At 38.1% G+C, this 23,645-nt stretch overlaps 1 protein-coding gene across 2 annotated transcripts in view; it reads left to right on the top strand.

The window, feature by feature from the left end:
* ELMOD1 (ELMO domain containing 1) overlaps positions 1-23,645 on the top strand; it is a 98,003-nt gene that overhangs the window by 42,423 nt on the left and 31,935 nt on the right. Inside the window, exons 3-6 of one of the 2 annotated variants that reach the window (XM_027082414.1) lie at positions 9,639-9,822; positions 9,960-9,988; positions 10,836-10,933; positions 14,011-14,140. In XM_027082414.1, coding sequence (XP_026938215.1) covers positions 9,678-9,822; positions 9,960-9,988; positions 10,836-10,933; positions 14,011-14,140 — 402 coding nt within the window. In that variant the 5' untranslated portion in view covers positions 9,639-9,677. Of the gene's footprint in view, positions 1-8,259; positions 9,823-9,959; positions 9,989-10,835; positions 10,934-14,010; positions 14,141-23,645 lie in introns of those variants that run through there. The other variant, XM_027082413.1, reaches the window with a different exon arrangement.

Genomic DNA, 23,645 nt, shown 5'->3' with positions numbered 1-23,645 from the left:
TAGTATAGTCTGAAGTGAGGGAGCCTGATTCCTCCAGCTCCGTTTTTTGTTCTCAAGATTGCTTTGGCTATTTGGGGTCTTTTGTTTTTCCATACAAATTGTGAAATTTTTTGTTCTAGTTCTGTGAAAGATGCCAGTGGTAGTTTGACAGGGATTGCATTGAATCTATAGATTGCTTTGGGTAGTAGAGTCATTCTCACAATGTTGATTTTTCCAATCCAAGAACATGGTATGTCTCTCCATCTAATAATCTTGTTTTTCTAGAGGCCCACAAATGGTATCTTTGTATGATTTCACATTTCCAGTTCATGTATCAAGTCCTCTGTGGCCTCTTTTCCTAGTAGGATGCTCATTATTTAGAGGGGCCCATTTACTAGGCCAAATACCTGTTGACAAGTTAATTTCCAACTGACTACCAGTGCCCCTAATTAGGAACTTCAACAGAGCAGCTAAAATTTTTTAAAATGTCATTTTAGAAAGTACATGAAATGCTGGAAACATTGAGCAGTCTGCTGTTCTTTATGGCCATTTAGATGAAAAGTGTTCTGTATAGGAAAGTGATTTGATTCAAGAATTGTGATTATTTTGTATGTATCCTTCCTCTCCAATAGTGTACTTCTTGTTTATTACAGGATTTCTTCAAGCAAGAATTAACTTTCATTAGCAAATTCATTGAAATTGTTCAAAATAAGCCGCTTTTCTCTTACTATTCCAAAAGAAGATGTCAGAATCACAAATTTAAGATGATGGAGTAGTGTTGTACTACAGGTACCCACACCCCCTCATCCCAGAGGCAGGAGAGTACATGGTCCTAGGTGCATCTCCTGTTTCAGAGGCTTCATCCCTGCTGAATGGATTCCTCTAACAAAGAAGCACAAGACAGGAGCTCACTTTTATTTGGTAGCAGAAATATGATTTATATTGAATAATTTATTTATATTGGGTGGCTATTCTTGTGCCAGCTAGAGGATGAATGTTAAATGATAAAAGTGATCATAATTGCCTTATGGAAGGATACTGCTATGAACTCAGCATAAACTTCACTCTGCAGCATATCAGTAAATGGCAGTAACAGAAAATGTTGGAAGTAGAACATGTGTAAATAGCTCTTTTTATTAAATCAGATTCTTCCAGTGCTTAAGCAAGGCATTCATCTTTGGAAACTACAGTGGCTCCTTTTGGAACACAATAAAAAAGCTATGATTGAAAACACAGAAACAAACACAAAAAAACTGCTGTCTATGCATATAGTTATTAAAAATCGGAGATGGTGGGGATTCCTTGGTGGTCCAGTGGTTAGGACTCCATACTTTCACTGTTGGAGGGCCCTGGTTCAATCCCTGAGTTGAGGAACTAAGATCCAGCAAGCCACGCAGCACAGCAAAAAAAAAAAAAAAAAAAACCAAAACCAACCAAACGAACAAAAAACACACATGTAAAAAAATATAAGAGATGGTGATCAGTATTTTCTCCTTGTAGTCTTGAGAATTTGATTGTTGTTCCTACAAAATGTAGCAAATCTTTTCAATAGTGATTTGCGAATCTTCCATCAGAAATAAGAAAACTAAGTCTAGTGTTATGAAGAATAAAAGCAAAATATTCTTCTAAATAAAACTAAGATTATTGGTTTGATGATTCAGGCTAGGAGATAAAAAAAAAACAAGCACAGCTATAAACCCTCTGAACATAGGGTTCAGATGGTGGAGAGAGTGTGGCAGTAATTCTTCTTCTAATAATAGGAACAGAAGGATAGGATTAAAGAAAGCAAATGGGATCTGCTACACAGGTACATCTGAGATGCCTTCACTCCAGGCACATGGTCAGAAACATAAAGGAGATAAAGGAAATTAAAAGGAGGAAAAGTACTATAAATCCAAAAGTTCCTATTCCTAAACTCAGATTGGAAAGGGATGCACTTTTCCTACCTTTTTCCCTCCCTCCCTTTCTCCCTCCCTCCCTTTCTTCCTTCCTTTCTTTCTTTTTCCCTAAACCAACTACTGATTAGCTTTAAAGCTTTAAAGATTCATTTCTTCCTTTAAGGGTAAACATGCCAAACCAATTTAACATTCTCCCCAAATATTTAATCATTTTGATTGTTCTCTGGACCTTAAGCAGTTTTCCCACAAATTGAGGCACTTAAATGGGACCAGACATTTAAGAAGTGATCTCTTGGTAGCACTTGATGGTGAAGAACAGCCATCCTGAGATGCTTATATGGAGGTTTTGCTGATCTGGTCCTTTCACGAGAAAGCAACTTGGGTACTTGTTCTCTCATCAAAATCGGGCTTCTGGGCTTCCCTGGTGGTGCGGTGGTTGAGAGTCCGCCTGCCAATGCAGGGAACACGGGTTCGTGCCCCGGTCCGGGAAGATCCCGCATGCCGCGGAGCGGCTGGGCCCGTGAGCCATGGCCGCTGAGCCTGCGCGTCCGGAGCCTGTGCTCCACAACGTAGAGGCCACAACAGTGAGAGGCCCGCGTACCGCAAAAAAAATAAATAAATAAAATCGGCCTTCCAAAGTAAGGGGTAGCGCTGGTATTTCCATCTCTGACCATGCCTTACATTTATGATTGATCTAAGGGCAAAATAAACTGTATCTGTCAAGGCACTGTTTGATCTGATGATCTGGCTTGAAAAAATATAATACATAGCATAGAAAGAAAGTACAGTGCCTAGCATAACAAGCTGTTTTTTAATGAAATATTTGTGGGCATGTTGGCCCATTACAAAAACAAGGAAAAAATCAAAATATATCCTGGATAATAAATAACATTATCAGGACACTCACCCAGAAATTATGAAAGGGTAAGGAAGCAGTGTATAAATGTCATTTCACAATTGAAATGAGCATTTCTCTTTCATGATTTGTGTTATTGTTTCTGTGATTATGTGAGAGGGTTGTGATACACCTCACAGAGCATTGAGCCCTAAGAAATGATGCACCATCTCTAACCCCTCACTGTGGATTTCCACTGGGTTTCCCTGTCTTTGACAGTGTGAATACCCTCAGGGGAATTGAAAAAAAGAAAAAAGAAAAGCATAGAACATGATGTCTTTTCTCTCCTTTTATATAACACTGTCTTGATGCAAAACAATTCCCCAGGCATTTTCTTCTTATATGCAAGGAGGCCAGTGGGAGAAATTTTAGATGGGCTATAAGTCACTCACATCTGGATGCTTCCTGCCACCTAGGATGACACCTCTAGGTCTCAAGCCACATCTCTGTATAGTTCTGATGAAGAAGTTGCATAGGGGAAACTTTCTGTTTAATTTAATTGGCTTGTATCCTAAGTAGGTTGAATACAAAAATACTCCTTAAACTGTAATTAGAACCTTTTTCTCTAGGACGATTTAGTACTACAAGAACCTGATTATTATGGAGTCCTAATGCATAGACTTAAAATAGGCTTCATTTGAGAAGCTGGCCCACATACTGGGCAAACTTTACTGGAATTTGCACATGGGTATCATAAGGGCAGATATCATGGAAAGATTTATCCCTGACTTGTAATAGGATTAATGCCAACCAGTTATTAATATCATTACCATTTGGCTGATAACAAGTTAACAAGGATATTGCTCAATCTTTTCTTCTGTCATAGCTATCCAATAGTTGGAAGAATGGAAAACTTTTTCCAAGAGACCATGTTGTGGTTTTGTAAAATTTCTCACTCATCTAATTAAAATGTTCCATTAATTATTTTCAGGGTTACTTTTTTTTGGAAGCTGATAATCTAAATCCTAACAGATCTTAGAACATATTTGACTAAAACAGTTGAATTTCAGACTTCACAACATAGTAAATCATTTTTTGTCTTTCAGCAGAATATGACTTCACATAGAAATTTCATATGTACTTTTGTAATGATTTTTGGTGATCATTTTATACATTTTAATTGTAGTTATAACTTTCTTCTTAAATAAAATAATATATACATATTAAAAAAAGAAAGTATACTTAATCAGAAAAGAAAATAAAAATTACTCATAATTCCATTACCCAGAAAAACCACTGTTAATATTTTTGTTGTATATCCTGCCAGTCTTTTTCTCCTTGTTTATATATCATCATTAAATATTTTGTTTTATTTACTAAAGAAAAAATATATTATTCCACACATGTTCTTTCCAAACATTTTTCTATTTGATAAGCATATTATGGACATTTTGTTATTAGTTACTCCAGAATACAATTCTAATGCCTACAAAGGATTCTACCACATTTTAGTGTAGAAATTTAGTTACTTATATGTTTCCTCCATTCCCTGTGCATTTAAAAAAATTTTTTTAACATGTTTACTGGAGTATAATTGCTTTACAGTAGTGTGTTAGTTGCTGCTTTATAACAAACTGAATCAGCTATACATATACATATATCCCCATATCTCCTCCCTCTTGTATCTCCCTCCCACCCTCCCTATCCCACCCCTCTAGGTGGACACAAAGCACCAAGCTGATCTCCCTGTGCTATGTGGCTGCTTCCCACTAGCTATCTGTTTTACATTTGGTAGTGTATATAAGTCCATGCCACTCTCTCACTTCATCCCAGGTTACCCTTCCCCCTCCCATGTCCCCAGGTCCATTCTCTACATCTGCATCTTTATTCCTGTCCTGCCCCTAGGTTCTTCAGAACCACTTTTTTTAGATTCCTTATATATGTGTTAGCATACAATGTTTGTTTTTCTCTTTCTGACTTACTTCACTCTGCATGACAGACTCTACATCCATCCACCTCCCTACAAGTAACTCAATTTTGTTTCTTTTTATGGCTGAGTAATATTCCATTGTATGTATGTGCCACATGGACACTTAGGTCGCTTCCATGTCTTGGCTATTGTAAATAGAGCTGCAGTGAACACTGTGGTACATGACTCTTTGAATTATGGTTTTCTCAGGGTATATGCCCAGTAGTGGGATTGCTGGGTCATATGATATTTCTTTTTAGTTTTTTAAGGAACCTTCATAGTGTTCTCCATAGTGGCTGTATCAATTTATATTCCCACAAACAGTACAATGTAAATTTTCTCCACACTCTCTCTAGCATTTATTGTTTGTAGATTTTTTGATGATGGCCATTCTGACTGGTGTGAGGTGATACCTCATTGTAGTTTTGATTTGCATTTCTCTAATGATCAGTGATGTTGAGCATCCTTTCATGTGTTTGTTGGTAATCTGTATATCTTCTTTGGAGAAATGTGTCTTTAGGTCTTCTGCCCCTTTTTGGATTGGGTTGTTTGTTTTTTTGATATTGAGCTGCATGAGCTGCTTGTATATTTTGGAGTTTCAATCCTTTGTCAGTTGCTTCATTTGCAGATATTTTCTCCCATTCTGAGGGTTGTCTTTTCTTATTGTTTATGTTTTCCTTTGTTGTGCAGAAGCTTTTAAGTTTCATTAGGTCCTATTTGTTTTTATTTCCATTTCTGTAGGAGGTAGGTCAAAAAGGATCTTGCTGTGATTTATGTCATAGAGTGTTCTGCCTATGTTTTCCTCTAAGAGTTTTACAGTGTCTGGTCTTACGTTTAGGTCTTTAATCCATTTATTTGTTGTTTTTCCCTTGCTGCTTTTAATATTTTTTCTTTGTATTTAACTTTTGATAGTTTGATTATTATCTGTCTTAGCATGTTTCTCCTTGGATTTATCCTGTATGGGACTCTCTGTTCTTCCTGGGCTTGACTGACTATTTCCTTCCCCATATTAGGAAAGTTTTCAACCATAATCTCTTCAAATATTTTCTCAGTCCCTTTCTTTTTCTCTTCTTCTTCTGGGACCCCTATAATTCTAATGTTGGTTCGTTTAATGTTGTCCCAGAGGTCTCTGAGACTGTCCTCAATTCTTTTCATTCTTTTTTCTTTATTCTGCTCTGCAATAGTTATTTCCACTATTTTATCTTCCAGGTCACTTACCTGTTCTTCCTCCTCAGTTATTCTGCTATTGATTCCTTCTAGAGAATTTTTAGTTCCATTTATTGTGTTGTTCATCATTGTTTGTTTGCTCTTTAGTTCTTCTAGGTCTTTGTTAAACATTTCTTGTATTTTCTCCATCCTATTTCCAAGATTTTGGATCATCTTTACCATCATTACGCTGAAATCTTTTTTAGGTAGACTGCCTATTTCTTCTTCATTCTTTTGGTCTGGTGGGTTTTTACCTTTTTCCTTCATCTGCTGTGTGTTTCTCTGTCTTCTCATTTTGCTTAACTTACTGTGTTTGGGGTCTCCTTTTCACAGGCTGGAGGTTTGTAGTTCCCATTGATTCTGGTGTCTGCCCCCAATGGCTAAGGTTGGTTCAGTGGCTTGTGTAGGCTTCCTGGTGGAGGGGACTGGTGCCTGTGTTCTGGTGGATGAGGCTGGATCTTGTCTTTCTGTTGGGCAAGACTGCATCTGGTGGTGTGTTTAGGGGTGTCTGTGACCTTATTATGTCTTTAGGCAGCCTCTCTGCTAACGGGTGGGGGTGTGTTCCTATCCTGCTCGTTGTTTGGCATAGCGTGTCCAGCACTGTAGCTTGCTGGTAGTTGAGTGGAGCTGGGTCTTAGCGTTGAGATGGAGATCTCTGGGAGAGCTTTCACCATTTGATATTACGTGGAGCCGGGAGGTCTCTGGTGGACCAGTGTCCTGAACTCGGGATTCCCACCTCAGAGGCACAGGCCTGACACCTGGCTGGAGCACCTAGAACCTGTCAGCCACATGGCTCAAAAGAAAAGGGAGAAAAAAAAAGAAAGAAAGAAAAAAATAAATAAAGTTATTAAAATAAAAAATACTAAAAATTAAAAAGTAATAAAAGAAAGAAAGAAAGAAGAGAGCAACCAAACCAATAAACAAATCCACCAATGATAACAAGCACTAAAAAGTATACTAAAAAAAAAAATTTTAAACAAACAAACAAAAAAAACAGACAGAACGCTAGAACAAATGGTAAAAGCAAAGCTATGCAGACAAAATCACACAAAGAAGCATACACATACACACAAAAAGAGAAAAAGGAAAAAATATATATATATTAAAAAGAAAAAGGGAAGAGAGCAACCAAATCAATAAACAGATCTACCAATGTTAATAAACTGTAAATACTAAACTAAGATAAACATAAAACCAGAAACAAATTAGATGCAGAAAGCAAACTCCAAGTCTACAGTGGCTCCCAAAGTCCACCGCCTCAATTTTGGGATGATTCATTGTCTACTCAGGTATTCCAGAGATGCAGGGTACATCAAGTTGATTGTGGAGATTTAATCTGCTGCTCCTGAGGCTGCTGGGAGAGATTTCCTTTTCTCTTCTTTGTTTGCACAGCTGCTGGGGTTCAGCTTTGGATTTGGCCCTGCCTCTGTGTGTGGGTCGCCGGAGGGCTTCTGTTTTTCGCTCACACAGGAAGGGGTTAAAGGAGCCGCTGATTTGGGGGCTCTGGCTCCCTCAGGCCGGGGGGAGGGAAGGGTACACAATGTGGGGTGAGCCTGTGGCAGCAGTGGCCGGCGTGACGTTGCACCAGCCTGAGGTGTGCCGTGTGTTCTCCCAGGGAAGTTGTTCCTGGATCACAGGGCTCTGACAGTGGTGAGCTGCACAGGCTCTCAGGAGGGGAGGTGTGGATAGTGACCTGTGCTTGCACACAGGCTTCTTGGTGACTGCAGCAGCAGCCTTAGTGTTTCATGCCCATCTCTTGTGTCCTCACTGATAGCCATGGCTCACGCCCATTTCTGGAACTTGTTTAGGCAGTGCTCTGAATCTCCTCTCCTCATGCAACCTGAAACAATGGTCTCTTGCCTCTTAGGCAGTTCCAGACTTTTTCCCAGACTCCCTCCCAGCTAGCTGTGGTGCACTAGCCCTCTTTAGGCTGTGTTCACGCAGCCAATCCCAGTCCTCTCCCTGGGATCTGACCTCCGAAGCTGGAGCCTCAGCTCCCAGCCCCCACCCGCCCTGGCAGTTGAGCAGACAAGCCTCTCAGGCTGGTGAGTGCTGATCAGCACTGATCCTCTGTGCGGGAATCTCTCCGCTTTGCCCTCTGCACCCCTGATGCTGCACTCTCCTCCGTGGCTCCGAAGCTTCCCCCGCTCCGCACCTCTGCCAGTGAAGGGTCTTCCTACTGTGTGGAATCTTTTCCTCCTTCACAGCTCCCTCCCAGAGGTGCAGGTCCTGTCCCTATTCTTTGTCTCTGTTTTTCCTTTTTTCTTTTGCCCTACCCAGGTAAGTTGGGAGTTTCTTACCTTTCGGGAAGTTTGAGGTCTTCTGCCAGCATTCAGTAGGTGTTCTGTAGGAGTTGTTCCACATGTTGATGTTTTCCTGATGTATTTGTGGGGAGGAAGGTGATCTCCATGTCTTACTCCTGCGCCATCTTGAAGGTTTCTGTCCCAGTGCATTTATATGATATAGACCATGATTTTGTATAAGTCAGTTGGAATTGTTATTTTTAACTCAGGCTGTTCAAGATATTGGAGCCAGAGCAATTTTACAAAGGAACACAATCAAGGTTTTGGTTCAAATTCAGGGATTAATCATATCATTGAGGATATTAATTAACTACACAAATTCATCTTAATGACCCTGGATCACCTTATGTTAGAGCTGGGGGGAATTAGTGAACATATGAGAAAAAGAAATATCTTTTAGAAATCACACCAATAGGAAGTAATATAAATAATTCTGCCTTCTAGGAAAATAATTCTGCCTTCTAGGAAAACTCTAGTGTTCAGAGAAGAAGGGTTGAATATAAGTTCCTGGATGATAAGTCCTCTTTACTTCTACAGCTTGAGTCATTTTGAGATGCTGAGCAGTCCCATGAAGTAGTAGACACTCACATATTAAAAACTAAAAGTTGGCATAAAACACAAATTCACATGTGCCAGAAGCATTGTGAATAAGTGCATGATTGGTGGCCATATACTTTATAGTTTGTTAAGGTATTATTGGAGTGAGATAGGGTGTGCAATGAAGAAAACTTTGTTTAGCAAGAGTCAAGAACAAACTTGTCAAGAGGCGGAGTTTTTGGAAGGTTTATTTCAGAGAATGTTGAAGAACCCAAGGTCAACATGCTTGTTCAGTGAACTGTTGTGGAGGCATTCTGGCACATCCAAGAAGTACTGGGATTGGTCAGCAGAGAAGATGGTGGCCACACAACAAAGTCCTCAAAGAGGACAACAGTACCAAAAGGAAAGCAGAGGGAAGGGGGAAAAAATGGGAGCAGGGGAAGAAATAACACAGAAGCCAAAAATAAGACACTAAGGAGAAGCTGGAAGTGAATTGGGGCTGGCTGAGAGGCTATTCATGGGGGCAGAAGATGGGAGATGCCACAGCATACCCTTTCCCTGTGTCTATGGGGGACAGCTTCTAAAACACAAGTGTTCTGTTTTCGAGGTACTGATTTGCTTTGAAAATATTTTTAGGCAAAGGTAGGAAAAGAATGGATCCCTGTGCTTCACTCTTAGTTTGTTGGTGTGTCAAATTTACTAGAATAGGGAATTCTGGAGCTTGCAGTCATAGTAAGTGTATGCTTACAGACCTTGGGCTTCCCTCCCAATGATGGGTTTTGTAGCTACCTCAAATAAAATAACATGGGGTTAGAATAATGAAATATGCTTGTAAACCCAGAAGTCTAATGATTGATTTTCTTCTGGGCTTCTTTGCTTGCTGGTGGTGGCTGCTTTCTATTCTCTTACAGAGTTCTATTGGAAGAGTGCTATCTTTTGTTTTTGACAGAATGCTGATCCAGGTGTGCCTGTATTTTTACTGTAAATTTTTGTGGCGTTGCCTGAAATTTGTAATGAGAAAGCTGACTGGAAGATGTGAACTGCAACGGATCTGTTACAATACCAAGCCTGGAGCTTCTAGAACTATGAAAATCGGTAAGCATGAAACAAAGCAGTAAGCAAAATGTAGGCTTTCTGGGATTGAGGATACACTGTTATTTTTCAGTATAGTAATTGTAAACCAGTTGTAAAAGATAATTTTTGAATGGCTTTTTAAATCATCTCTTTTCCAGAAACATCACTGAGGGATTCAAAAAGTAAGGTAAGTAAAATTGTTCCTATATTTTTCAGCAACTTTTCAATTGAAGACTTACCTCCATCATCAAAAAGTAAAAATTTTAAGAAACAAAAAGATACTTTTGGCTATGAATACTAATGCAAACTGAGAAGAATGAATTGTTTTCCCATCACAAACCACTGTACTTTTTACATGAGAGCAGCCACTCAAGAATTTCTAGGCAGATTTATGACACACATATTATTTCATTGTTGAAGTAATCCTTTTTTATACCTCTTTCCAAATCATAAAATAAATATTCCTTGAAAATAAGAGCAGTGGTAACTCTCTGGTATTTCATCAATATCCAAATCATTTAACTTTATACTCAAGATTTTCCAAGAAAATCAAAGAAGCCACTATGCTAGCATTTATAGCACATAGTTAAGCATCCACATAAGAAAGAAAAATCTGCTTCTCAAGATTCTTGAATATTTAATTTAATTTTGGCATCCTTAGGACTATATCCCCCAGGTACTTCACACAGTCATAGACATAATGCCCATTAACAATGGAAGCCATGTGTGTTGAGTGAGAAAAGGAAAATATAATATTTCTATGAAGTAGCTTAAAACAGATGAAGATGGTAAAAAAAACTTACATATTTTTGTTTTGTTATGTTAATTACCTTAATCAGGAAAATTGTACTACCCCCACTGTGAAAATATCAAATTTACTAGAATTCAAATACTACATGAATTTTTTGCCTTTAGTTTAGTTTCTTATCTTCATATAGAAGCTTTAAACAAACATTTGAGGCCCCTATTTAAATAGACCCCACTTAAGACACCAGTGTTCATGACAAAGCACCTGATTGAAACATGTTTTCCAGCTACTGCAGACTTCAGTGAGTGTTCATCCTGATGCTATTGAAAAAACTATAGAAGACATTATGGAACTGAAAAAAATTAACCCTGACATAAATCCACAGTAAGAATATGTTTATTATGTTGTAAATATAAAACAGAAGTCACATGCCACATATTTAGTAGTTCTAAATACTCAAACTATGCTCTCGCATGCTCTTTCTCCCTCTCTCTCTTTCCTGCCCCAAATAATCATCTGCATGTTGTGACTTTCAGATGAAAAATAAAGAAAAAAGATGCCTTTTTATTATTTGTAAATAGCAGCAGCTTTGTACTTCTGTTGTGATTTATGCTTATGCTTCTGAAATGCAATGAATGTAAGAAATCTGGTGCATGCCCCTGATATCAGAAGGTGAAATAAAGGGAGCCCATTCATCAACAGTCGCTCCATATGTTGCCTGTATTTTACATTAACAGTAAATGTTCAGATTGTAAATGTGCCTGAGCTGATTCTGCTCCATAAAGAATATTTCTTCAGTTCATGACAGGCTGATAATCTTGGAGACAGTTTCTACCTGCTTGTGAAGAAGACAGGCATGTGTGGGAGAGAGAGATAGACAGTTTTTATATGAAGACTTTAGAACTTTGTAATTTAGTCATCTCATCTTGGAAGTATTAAAATGCATTTGGCGATGTACATGACATTTAAAATTAGCTTTATATTTTCCATTGTGTACAGGAATTTTTCTGTAAAATTTTAGGCTTAGGATATTGGGTAGAATAAATTCTGTATGCAGATATATTCAGGTAAAGTTTAGGTAAGTAACAAACTGTCTTTTAGATGTGTATACTTAAGAACGTCAGATGTTATCACTAAAGAAAGCTTTTACTTGCCAAAGATGAGGAGCTGTAGTCAAAGGGAATTTCAGAGTGCACTTTGCATAGGTCTGTATCTTGAAGGGATTCTAGTACTAGCTGATTGAGGCTCATCACAAAACTCCATTTCCATGTAGTCTCCATAGTATTCTTCTGTAGAAGCTTCAGCTAATTAGCTGCCTTTTCCTCATTCAGCCATTAAATGTGATTTAATTATACAGTAAATGTCTTTTTGAAACCTTCTGACATATTTTATTTCTCTGGGAAGCTGGTAAGAATGAAATTCATTTTAAATTAAGTTGAACCAAAAATTTATGATTACAATTAGGCATGAGAGATATATTAGACCTATAATCATATTTAGAGATTGGGTTAGATTTAATAGCAAATCTTTTCTGTCTCTTTTATGAAAGTTATATACTTCATTCAAAGGTGTTTCCTTACCATCTATTCTTTTGATTTCCTTTAGGGAGAAAAAAACCCTTATAGGTATTAGATTGTGTTTTTTAAAGCTCAATATGGATTTTAGTGGGGTTTTTTTCCAGGTTGACATTGACATAATGTGATTTTTTTTTAATTGAATAATTTTCTGGAAAAAAATCAAGAAATAGAGAGGGCTAGGGGAAATACCTTGTAATTTATCAAGCCATTACTACTATTAACCTTACTTTGTTTTATACATTTTTTTCAGGTGCCACTTACAGTGGTGATAAGAATTACTACAGTAAAATTGAATTGGGTCCCTTGCTTTCTTCTTTTTTATTTCTACCACTCCCTTCTTTCCCTCAAAATTAACTCTCTTCTCAGTCCTGTGTTGATTTTATGGGTGACCACTGTGCCCTTTTCCTAAATATCTGATTTAGCTTTTTTTAATTGAACATTCAATTTTATTTAAGTTTAGTATTCTGGGTTATCTGACACTGCCTTCTATGTTGGGAGTAAGCATACAATCCTAAAACTTAAATTTTTCTATTGCCCCCAACTTTGGACTTAACCTCTATACATCTCATCCCCCCCCAAAAAAGATGATTATGACACTGTCATTGTGATTACGGTGACCCCCCAACTCCAACAAAAAATGCTTAAATTTAGTGAGTGAATTAGAAGTTGGAGTATATTGAACAGTAACTCTTAGACTGAATCATATGCAATTGCTATTGTTGAATCACAAAAGTGAATAACTATAAAATTAGCAGGAAAAAATAACCATGAAGTACTACCTTTAGATTAAAAAATGCCATCAAATGAGTACAGGAAGATAATTTATGTAACAGTAGTTTATAGGAAAAAAGGATCTTGGTGATTATTTAGCCACCTGTTTAATAAACTTGTAATGTTATGTGACTGCTTAAAGAGACCCTATTTTACTTTCTGTGTTGTAGGAGAGAAAAACAGCATTCAGATCACAGGAAGTAATGATCCTCTCTATGTCACGCTTGCCAGATTCTTTTTTGTTCCAGTGATACATTTTAAGGGGACTGTTAATCATACAAACTGTGCATTCAAGAAGACTGAGCAAGATAGTAAAACATCTGAAAACCATGTCCCATGAGAAGGAATTGAAGGAAGAGGGGAGTTTTTTTGTTTGTTGTTTGTTTGTTTTTAACCCTGGAGATGAGACTAGAAGAAAGAATTCTTCCTGTCTTAAAATGAATAGGCATGGTAGGGAAAAGTGGAAATGAATTTGCTCTGAGAACAGTGTTTGAACCACTTGGTAATAAAGAAAGCAGATTTTGTTTCAGCATAAGAATAGGCATTCAGACAAGTAGAGCAGTCAGAATGGAATGGGAAATTTTGTAAAGTACTGAGTTCTTTCTCTTGGCCTTGACTTATCTGTCAGGGGTGCTCTGCAAGCAGAGGTATTTTTATTGTTGTGGTTTTTATTTGTTTCAAAATTTTTCTTACCCCTAAGCCCCTGAGGGCTATTTATCTCTCTCTCACTGACACCTCCCCACACACACCCTTCTGAAGTGTTTCTGATATATCTACCTAGGGGAGCTAAATGATCCCTAAGAAACCATGATCACCTATATTTTCTACATCTTTCAAGTCACTTGCATAAAGAGCTCCCTTGTTTTTAAGCCATATTATTGCAATTTGCCTTGAAAAGGCAGGAGTGAGAGGTAAATTTTAGCCAAGTTCCACAGCTGTCCATGTGGAGCTTCAGTTAAAAATTGTGCTTCTATTAGAAAAATCCTATTTGAGCAATTTCCAAATATTATATAAATATGAAAAGTCCTATTGTACATACATCAAGTGAACAAATGCCAGAGAATGTGGTTTTTTTTCCCTCATGTGTGTTTCTTCTATTTTTTAACATGTTAGGCTGGGAATCTCTCTTCAAGCTTGCCTTCTGCAAATTGTTGGGTACAGAAACCTTATTGCGGATGTGGAAAAACTGCGCAGAGAGCCCTATGACTCTGATAATCCCCAACATGAAGAAATGCTTTTGAAGGTTAGTCCTTGAACACATTTCAGTTCTTCACTTAGGTCAGCTAATGTTTGCCAAGCTCCTGCTGTGTGCTAGGCACTGCTCTGGACATGGCGGGGCACAAAGGTGAATACGACATGGACACTGAACTAATTGGTAAAGCCTACATTTTCTTGCTGGTTCAGATGTTGGAGGTAAATTTTTCAATAGAAAATTCACGTGAGAAGTTAAATATAAAGCCAATTTTCATTTGGAATCTGAGAAAGCATCAGAGGTGATTTCTATGGCCTCTCACATTTGGCTCAAGTTTAGGTTGTTTAACTGTGTTGAAAGCCAATAGGAGAAATAGAATTTGTCAAAGAGTGACCTAGGATTTCCATTTACCACTTTTAATAGACATCAAAGAAGATGAAGTTGGTTTCTGCTTCCACAGTAGCTCCCTGGGGAAATTACCCAAGATCTTAATGCTGATTATTTATTCATGTAACTTAAGTATTAGAAGAGTAAATAAAGGTTTACATATGGTGTATTAGAGTTGCTTGAAGAATAATATGCAGTTATAAATACTCCTTCTTGGCTGTCAAACAAAACCTTAAAAATCTTATCTGATCTGATAGTGTATTATGACACATCAATAAAACTTTAAAAAATTAAGACAAACCTTTAGAACTACTAATCTGAAATGTTTTATAAATTCATTTCTGAAAATAGATGCTTTTTAGGATGGAGTGCTTCTTTGTCCTTTCCTAGAATTCAAAAAGGCAGTAATGAAATTGGAGGAATACATTTGTTTAGTTGCCTTAACTTTATTTTATTGAAAGATGTAAATAGAAGCTGCCATTTAAAAAATGTATCCTGTTGCGTTTTTGTGTGGAGTGTGTATTTTTGTGTATGTAGGTACTTAAGCAGATGATTCAGTTGTCTCTACTAATAAGTGCTAGACCTGATGTCAATCATTAAAATTAAAGAGGCCTGGGCTTCCCTGGTGGCACCGTGGTTGAGAGTCTGCCTGCCGATGCAGGGCACACGGGTTCGTGCCCCGGTCTGGGAAGATCCCAAGTGACGCGGAGCGGCTGGGCCCGTGAGCCATGGCCGCTGAGCCTGCGCATCCGGAGCCTGTGCTCTGCAATGGTAAGAGGCCTGCGTACCGCAAAAAAAAAAAAAAAAGAGGCCTCATTCTTACCAATGGTTTCTTCTTCCCTTGCTCCTCTGCTTAATTTTAGCCAACCTACTGGCTGAGCTTCATCTCTTTGATTGCTTTTTTCTTTATGTTCTGATAGAGATAGTCAAGTTTAATAAAACGAACTCAAGGTGGGAAATAAGAGGTGATATAAAGAGAAAAGAGGTGTTATAATTAACAGACTGGCCACAGCTCCGGAACAATTCATTAAAATGGCTGAAATGCCCTCTGAATCAATGACATTTGGGTACCTGCTATATGTCATCTTAGTTGATCTGTTGTATGTGTGCTGGCACATAGGTTTTCAACAAATATGATTGAATGCATGACTTATTGAAGTCATTAGATACAGGTCAAGAACTTTTAAGATATGACTTTTACCTGTGGTCACAATTTGAGTATGTAGGTATTATTTTTTATAGTCACAGCTATAAGAGGTAGGCAAGATGACAGTTATTATTTTTTTCATCATTAACTTTATTTAAAAAACATTTTTATTGAGGTACAGATGGTGTACAATATTGTATATTTCAGGTTATACAGCATAGTGATTCATAATTTTTAAAGGTTATACTCCATTTATACTTATAAAATATTGGATATATTTTCTGTGCTGTACAAAATATCCTTGTAGCTTATTTTATACATAGTTGTTTGTACCTCTTAATCCCCTACCCCTGTCTTGACCCTCCATGCTTCCCTCTCCCAATTGGTAACCACTAGTTTGTTCTCTATATCTGTGGGTCTATTTTTTTTGGTTTTATTTACTAGTTTGTTTTATTTTTTTAGGTTCCATATATAAGTGATATCATGCAGTATTTGTCTTTATCTGTCTGACTTATTTCACTTAGCATAGTACCTCCAAGTCCATCCATGTTGCTGCAAATGGCAAAATTTTATTCTTTGTAGGGCTGAATATATATACCACCATTATATATATACACCACATATTCTTTTTTTAAAAAATAAATTTATTTATTTATTTTTGGCTGCATTGGGTCTTCGTTGCTGCGTGCGGGGTTTCTCTAGTTGTGGCGAGCAGGGGCTACTCTTCATTGTAGTGTGTGGGTGTCTCATTGTGGGTGGCTTCTCTTGTTGTGGGGCATGGGCTCTAGGCACGTGAGCTTCAGTAGTTGTGGCACACAGGCTCAGTAGTTGTGGCTCGTGGGCTCTAGAGCACAGGTTCAGTAGCTGTGGCACACGAGCTTAGGTGCTCCGCAGCATGTGGGATCTTCCCTGACCAGGGCTTGAACCCTTGTCCCCTGCATTGGCAGGCAGATTCTTAACCACTGCACCACCAGGGAAGTCCCTATAACCATATATTCTTTATCCATTTATCTGCTGATGGACACTTAGGTTGCTTCCATATCCTGGCAACTGTAAATAATGCTGCTATGAACATTGGGGTGCATGTATCCTTTCAAAGTAGTGTTTTCAATTTTTTCAAATATATACCCAGGAGTGGAATTGCTGGGTCATATAGTAGCTTTATTTTTAGTTTTCTGAAGCTGCCATACTATTCTCCACAGTGACTGCACCAATTTATATTACTACCAACAGTGTACAAGGGCTCCCTTTTCTCCACATCCTCATCAACATTTATTATTTGTGGTCTTTCTGATGATAGCCATTTTGACAGGCATGAGGTGATATTTCATTGTGGTTTTGACTTGCAATTTATGTCCTCTTAGGAAAAATATCTATTCAGGTCTTCTCCCTATTTTTTAATCGGGTTTTTTTTTTTAAGTTTTATTTTTATTGAAGTATAGTTGATTTACAATGTTGTGTTAGTTTCTGGTGTACAGCAAAGTGATTCAGTTTCATATATATATGTATACACACACACTCACGTATATATATATTCTTTTCCATTGTGGTTTATTACAGCGTATTTAATATAGCAGTAGGAACTTGTTTATCCATTCCATATATGATAGTTTGCATCTGCTAATCCCAAACTCCCAATCAATCCCTCCCCTACCACAATCTGTTCTCTATGTCTGTGAGTCTGTTTCTGTTTTATAAATAAGTTCATTTGTGTCATATTTTAGATTCCACATATAAGTGATATCATATGGTATTTGTCTTTCTCTGTCTGACTTACTTCACTTAGTATGATAATCTCTAGGTGCATCCATGTTGCTGCAAATGGCATTATTTCATTCTTTTTTATGGCTGAGCTGTATTCTGTCTTTATCCACTCATCTGTCAATGGACACTTAGGTTGCTTCTGTATCTTGGCTGTTGTAAATATTGCTGCTATGAACATCGGGGTTCATGTATCTTTTTGAATTATAGTTTTGTCCAGATATATGCCCAGGAGTGGGATTACTGGATCCTATAACAACTCTATTTTTAGTTTTTTGAGGAACCTCTGCACTGTTTTCCAAGGTGGCTGCACCCGTTTACGTTCCCAGCAACGGTGTAAGAGGGTTCCCTTTCCTCCACACCCTCTCCAGCATTTGTTATTTGTAAAGGTTTTAATGATGGCCATTCTGACTGGTGTAAGGTGATACCTCATTGTAGTTTTGATTTGCATTTCTCTAGTAATTAACGATGTTGAGCATCTTTTCATGTGCCTATTGCCCATCTGTATGTCTTCCTTGGAGAAATGTCTGTTTAGATCTTCTGCCCATTCTTTGGTTGGGTTGTTTGTTGTTTTGTCATTGAGTTGTATGAGCTGTTTGTATATTTTGGAAATTGAGCCCTTGTTGGTCACATTGTTTGAAAATATTTTCTCCCAGTACATAGGTTGTCTCTTCATTTTGTTTATGTTTTCCATTTTTGGGCAAAGCTTATAAGTTTGATTATCCCCATTTATTTATTTTTGCTTTTACTTCTATTGCCTTGGGAGACTGCTGGTGCTGGACTTATGTTTGTTGAGAGTTTTTTTTTATTACTGGTTCAATTTCATTACTGGCAATTGATCTGTTCACATTTTCTATTTCTTCCTCATTCAGTCCTGGGAGATTGTACATTTCTAGGAATTTGTCCATTTCTTCTAGGTTGTTCATTTTATTGCCATACAGTTATTCATAGTAGTCTCTTATGATTCTGTATATTTCTGTGATGTCAGTTTTAATTACTCCTATTTCATTTCTGATTTTATTGATTTGGGGCCCTTCTCTTTTTTTCTTGGTGAATCTGGCTAAAGGTTTATCTATTTGTTTATCTTTTCAAAAATCCAGCTCTTAGTTTAATTGATCTTTTCTATTGTTTCTTTAGACTCTATTTCATTTATTTCTGCTCTGATCATCATAATTTTTCTTCCCTTCTACTAACTTTGGGTTTTATTTGTTCTTTCTCTAGTTCTTTTGGTGTAAGATTGTTTATTTAAGATTTTTCTTGTTTCCTGAGGTAAACTTGTTTTGCTATAAACTTTCCTCTTAGAACTGCTTTTCCTGTAGATTTTGGTTCATTGGGTTTTCATTTTCATTTGTCTCCAGGTACTTTTTAATTTCCTCCTTTATTTCTTCAGTGATCCATTGGTTTTCAGTAGCATATTGTTTAGCCTCCATGTGTTTGTGTTTTTTGCAGTTTTTTTCTTGTAGTTCATTTCTAGTCTCATAGCATTGTGGTTGGAAAAGATGCTTGATATGATTTCAATTTCCTGAAATTACTGGGGCTTGTTTTGTGCCCAGCATGTGATCTATCCTAGAGAATGTTCCACGTGCACTCAAAAAGAATGTGTATTCTGCTGCTTTTGGGTGGAATGCATTGTGTGTGTGTGTGTGTGTGTGTGTGTGTGTGGTGTGTGTGTATACACATACACACACATATATGGATATATATATACATATATATGCATATATATAAAGTCCATGTGTCTTATGTGTCTTTTAAGTCCAGTGTATCCTTATTGATTTTCTGTCTGGGATCTGTCCATTGATGTAAATGGGGTGTTAAAGTCCCTTATTATTATTGTGTTACTGTCAATTTCTCCCTTTACATTGTTAATATTTACTTTATGTATCTAGGTGCTCTTATGTTGGGTGCAAATATATTTACAGTTGTTATATCTCATTCTTGGATTGATCTCTTGATCATTATGTAATGTCCTTCCTTGTATCCTATACCAGTATTTTAAAGCCTATTTTGTCTGATATAAGTATTGCTACCCCAGCTTTCTTTTGATTTCCATTTGCATGGAATACATTTTTCCACCACTCACTTTCAGTCTGTGTGTGTCTTTAGATCTGAAGTGAGTCTCTTGTAGGCAATATATATACAGGTCTTGTTTTTGTACCTATTCAGCCATTCTATATATTTTGATTAGAGCATTTATTCCATTTACATTTAAAATAATTGTTGATAGGTGTGTTCTTTTTGCCATTTTGTTAATTGTTTGGGGGTTTGTTTTGTAGTTCTTTTTTGGTCCTTTCTTCTTGATCTCTTCTTTTGTGATTTGACGACTATTTTTAGTGTTATGTTTCGATTCCTTTTTCTTTTTTGTGTGTATCTATTATAGAGTTTTGGTTTGTGGTTACCATGAGGTTTTTATATTTTATGTATTATATATATGCACTTGATTGTTTTAAGTTGCTGATCTCTTAATTTCAAATGCATTTTAACAACCCTGCATTTGTACTCTCCTCCCCTCATGATTACTGTTTTTGAAATCATATTTTACATCTAATTGTTTTTGTATCCCTTAACTGCTTATTGTGGATGTAGATGATTTTACTACTTTTGCCTTTTAACCTTCCCACTATCTCTGTGTGTAGATGATTTCCTATCTTTACTGTACATTTGCCTTTACCAATGAGCTTTTTCCTCTTGTAATTTTCATGTTTCTAGTTGTAGCCCTTTCTTTTTCACTTACAGAAGTCCTTTTAACATTTCTTGCAAAGCTGGTTTGATGCTGCTGAACTCTTTTAGCTTTTCCTTGTCTATAAATCTTTTTATTTCTCCATCAAATCTGAATGAGAGCCTTGCCAGATACAGTATTCTTGGTTACAGGTTCGTCCCTTTCATTACTTTAAATATATCATGCCAGTCCCTTCTGGCCTGCAGAGTTACTGCTGAAACATCAGCTGACAGACTTATGGGAGTTCCTTTGTATGTAATGTGTTGCTTTTCCCCTGCTGCTTTTAATATTTAATCCTGTATGGAACTCTCTGTGCTTCCTGAACTTGGGTGACTGTTTCCTTTCCCAGGTTAGGGAAGTTTTCATCTATTATGGCTTCAACTATGTCCTCAGCCAGCCCCTTTCTCTCTCTGTTCTCCTTCTGGGACCCCTATAATGCAAATATTAGTGGTTACCATGAGGTTTTTATATTTTATATATTATATATATGCACTTGTGCTTGATGTGGTCCCAGAGGTTCTTATTAAACTGTCCTCATTTCTTTTCATGCTTTTTTTTTGTCTTTTCAACATCAGTGATTTACACACTCTGTATTCCAGCTCACTGATCCATTCCTCTGTATCATTTAGTCTGCTGTTTATTCCTTATAGTGTATTTTTCATTTCAACTACTATATTCTTCACCTCTAGTTTTTCTTTATATTTCCTAACTCTCTGTTAAAAACTAACTTCTTGCTGTGTGCAGCCATTCTTCTCCCAAGTTCTTTCATCATCTTTATAATCACTACCCTGCATACCTTCTCAAGTAGATTGGCTATTTCTACTTCACTTATTTCTTCTTCTGGAGCTATATCTTGTTCCTTCATTTGGAACATGTTCCTTTGTCACCTCATTGTGACTTTGTTGGTGTTTTTATTTTTATGAATATGGTAGGTTACATTTCCCAACCTTGGAGTCGTGGCTTTTTGTAGGAGATGTCCTATGTATCCCAGCAGCAAACTTCCCCTCTTTACCTGAGCTATATATGCTCTAGGGGTTCCCCCTATGACGACTGCATGGGTCTTTCTGTTGTGGTGGGCTGACTATGTGGGCAATCTGTTAGGCTTGGTTGGCCAATGATCTGGTTGGTTACCAGACTCTGCCTTGTGTGGGGGCTGTTGGCTGCTGGTTGGTGGGACTAGTTCAGAAGGCAGCTGGCTACAAAATCCTGGGTGGCCCTGAGGCTAGTCCTGGCACACTGCTGAGTGGAGTCAAGTTCCAAGAGTCTGGTTGCAGGGTGCAGGGGTCCCAGAGCTGGTGTCAGATTGCTGGTGGATGGGGCCAGTTCCTGATACAGTTGGGTGCAGGGTCTGGGGCATCCTGAAGCTTATATTGGCCTTCTCATAGCTGACCCCAGTGTGGGGCCTGGCCTACTGGTAGGCAGGCCAGGTACGCAGGCTGAGGAACTGTGGTTTTCTTGTGACTGTTGTCTGCCCCCTGGTGGGTGAGACTTCTCTGGAAGCTAGAGCAGATACCCTGGAGAGCAGGGCCGGGGCCCAGGTGATTCTTGGACTGGTGCCTGCCCAGTGGTTGGTGGAGCTGGATCCTTGGCTGTCTGGTGGGCATGACCATATCCAGAAGCAGCTGCTGGTTTAGGATGTCTTAAGGCAGCCTATCTGCTGGTGGGTGGGGCTCTGTCTCCATCCAGTCAGTTCCTTGGCCTGAGGTACCCCAGTGCTGGTGCCTACAGACTGTTTGGCCAGGGAAAGGCTTTTTCCTGGGTTTAATTAGCTAGAGGGAGGATTCTACAATGGTGCTTGCCAGCACCATTGTCCATGTGGTAGAATGAACTCCCCAAAATAGCAGCCATAAATGTCTATGTTCTCAGGGTGAGCTGCAGTTGCCTCCTGCCTCTCTGGGAGACTCTCCAAGATCAGCAGGCGCCTATCAAATTACTGCTTCTTCCCTGGATCCTGCAGCATGTGAGATTTTGTGTGTGCCTTTTAAGAGTGAAGTCTCTATTTCCCCCAGCCCCTTGGGACTTCAGAAAGAAAGACCCACTGGCCTTCAAAGTCAATGCTCTGGGGGCTCATCTTCCTAGTGCAGGACCCCCAGGCTAGGGAGTCTGATGTGGGGCTTGGACCTCTCACTCCATTGAGAGAACCTCTGCATTTGTAATTATTCTCCCATTTGTGGATCACCCACCTCGGGTATGGGACTTGACTATATTGCAACTCCACACACTTACCATCTTTTTGTTGTTCCTTCTGTTTATCTTTAGTTGTAGAAGATCTTTTCTGGTTGTTTTTGATCCTTTTCATCGATGGTTGTTCTGCAGATAGTTGTGATTTTGGTGTGCCTGTAAGAGGAGGTGAGATGAAAGTCTTTCTACTCCGCCATCTTGGCCAACCTTGGTTATGTTTACTTTAGAGATAAGCAAATTACAAGCATTGTAGTCCAGGCTCTGAGTCACACAGCTAGTATATTATAAAGCCAGGACTGTTCACCCCTACAATAGGCACTTTGAGGAAAGGCATCTTTTCTACCCTCAAGTGGCTTGCAGTCTAATTGGGGAGGTACTCTGCATCTACAAAAATCACTAAATCTTATCCATAGAGCTTCTCCAAAATACCTCTCAAATGTTTTCTGTTCCCACTGCCTTATTCTAGCCATCATCTCCAACCTGAAGTATTAAAATAACCTTTTAATTCTGCCACTAACCATTAGCCTCCTCCCTTCCGTCTTCTAAAGTACCACCGGAGGGATTATCTAGTCACGTTATTCTCTAGGTTACAAACTTCAGGTTCTCTATGTCTGATCGTAGAAAACCCATGCATCTTAGCATGTATTTTGGACCCTTTCCAGTTTATTTCTTTAAGCTATTTCTCCTCTATCCCATTATGTATAGCCTGTTTCCTCCACACTCTGTCATTCACCATGACCCATGCCATCCTATATGCCCAGATATTTGCTCATGTGGTTCCCTGTTACCCATTATTCTCAGAGTAGAATCTGGCTCTTTTTTTTAAATTGCTACTCATTGAGTTTTGAAATCTTCTCTAGCAAATTCAGGAGTGGGATCTTTATTCTCTTCTTTGGTTAATTCAAATTCCACATCTGATAATAAAATCAATAATAATAACACATTCATTGAGTGTTTAGTATGTGCCAATTGTTAAAGTAAGTGTTTTATAGCATTATTTCATTTAATTGTCACAATAACCTTGTAGTGAGATATTGGTATTATCCTCATTTTTCACATAGTTAGAAAGGGCTCTTAATTCCTGCACTACACTATCTCTTGAGGGAAAAACTATGTCTTGTTCACATTTGTATTTCCAGAGGCTGGCCCATGGTTTGTATTTAACTTCTTGAGCTTAGGCTTCTTCATCTTTAAAATGGGTAATTATACCCTTGTTATCTACTTCATAAAATTGTTTAGAGCTAGGGTAAGCAAATTAATGCCTGTAGGTCAAATCTGACCTGCCATCCATTTTGCTAAGTAAGGTTTTATAGGAACACATCCACGCTCATTCATTTATATGTTGTCTTTGGCTGCTTTTG

The sequence above is a fragment of the Aethalodelphis obliquidens genome, unplaced genomic scaffold (genome assembly GCF_003676395.1).
Source record: "Aethalodelphis obliquidens isolate GAN/ISIS:26980383/991018 unplaced genomic scaffold, ASM367639v1 scaffold46, whole genome shotgun sequence".
NCBI classification, from domain to species: Eukaryota; Metazoa; Chordata; class Mammalia; order Artiodactyla; family Delphinidae; genus Aethalodelphis; species Aethalodelphis obliquidens.
This window is presented reverse-complemented; position numbering and strand designations above follow the sequence as displayed.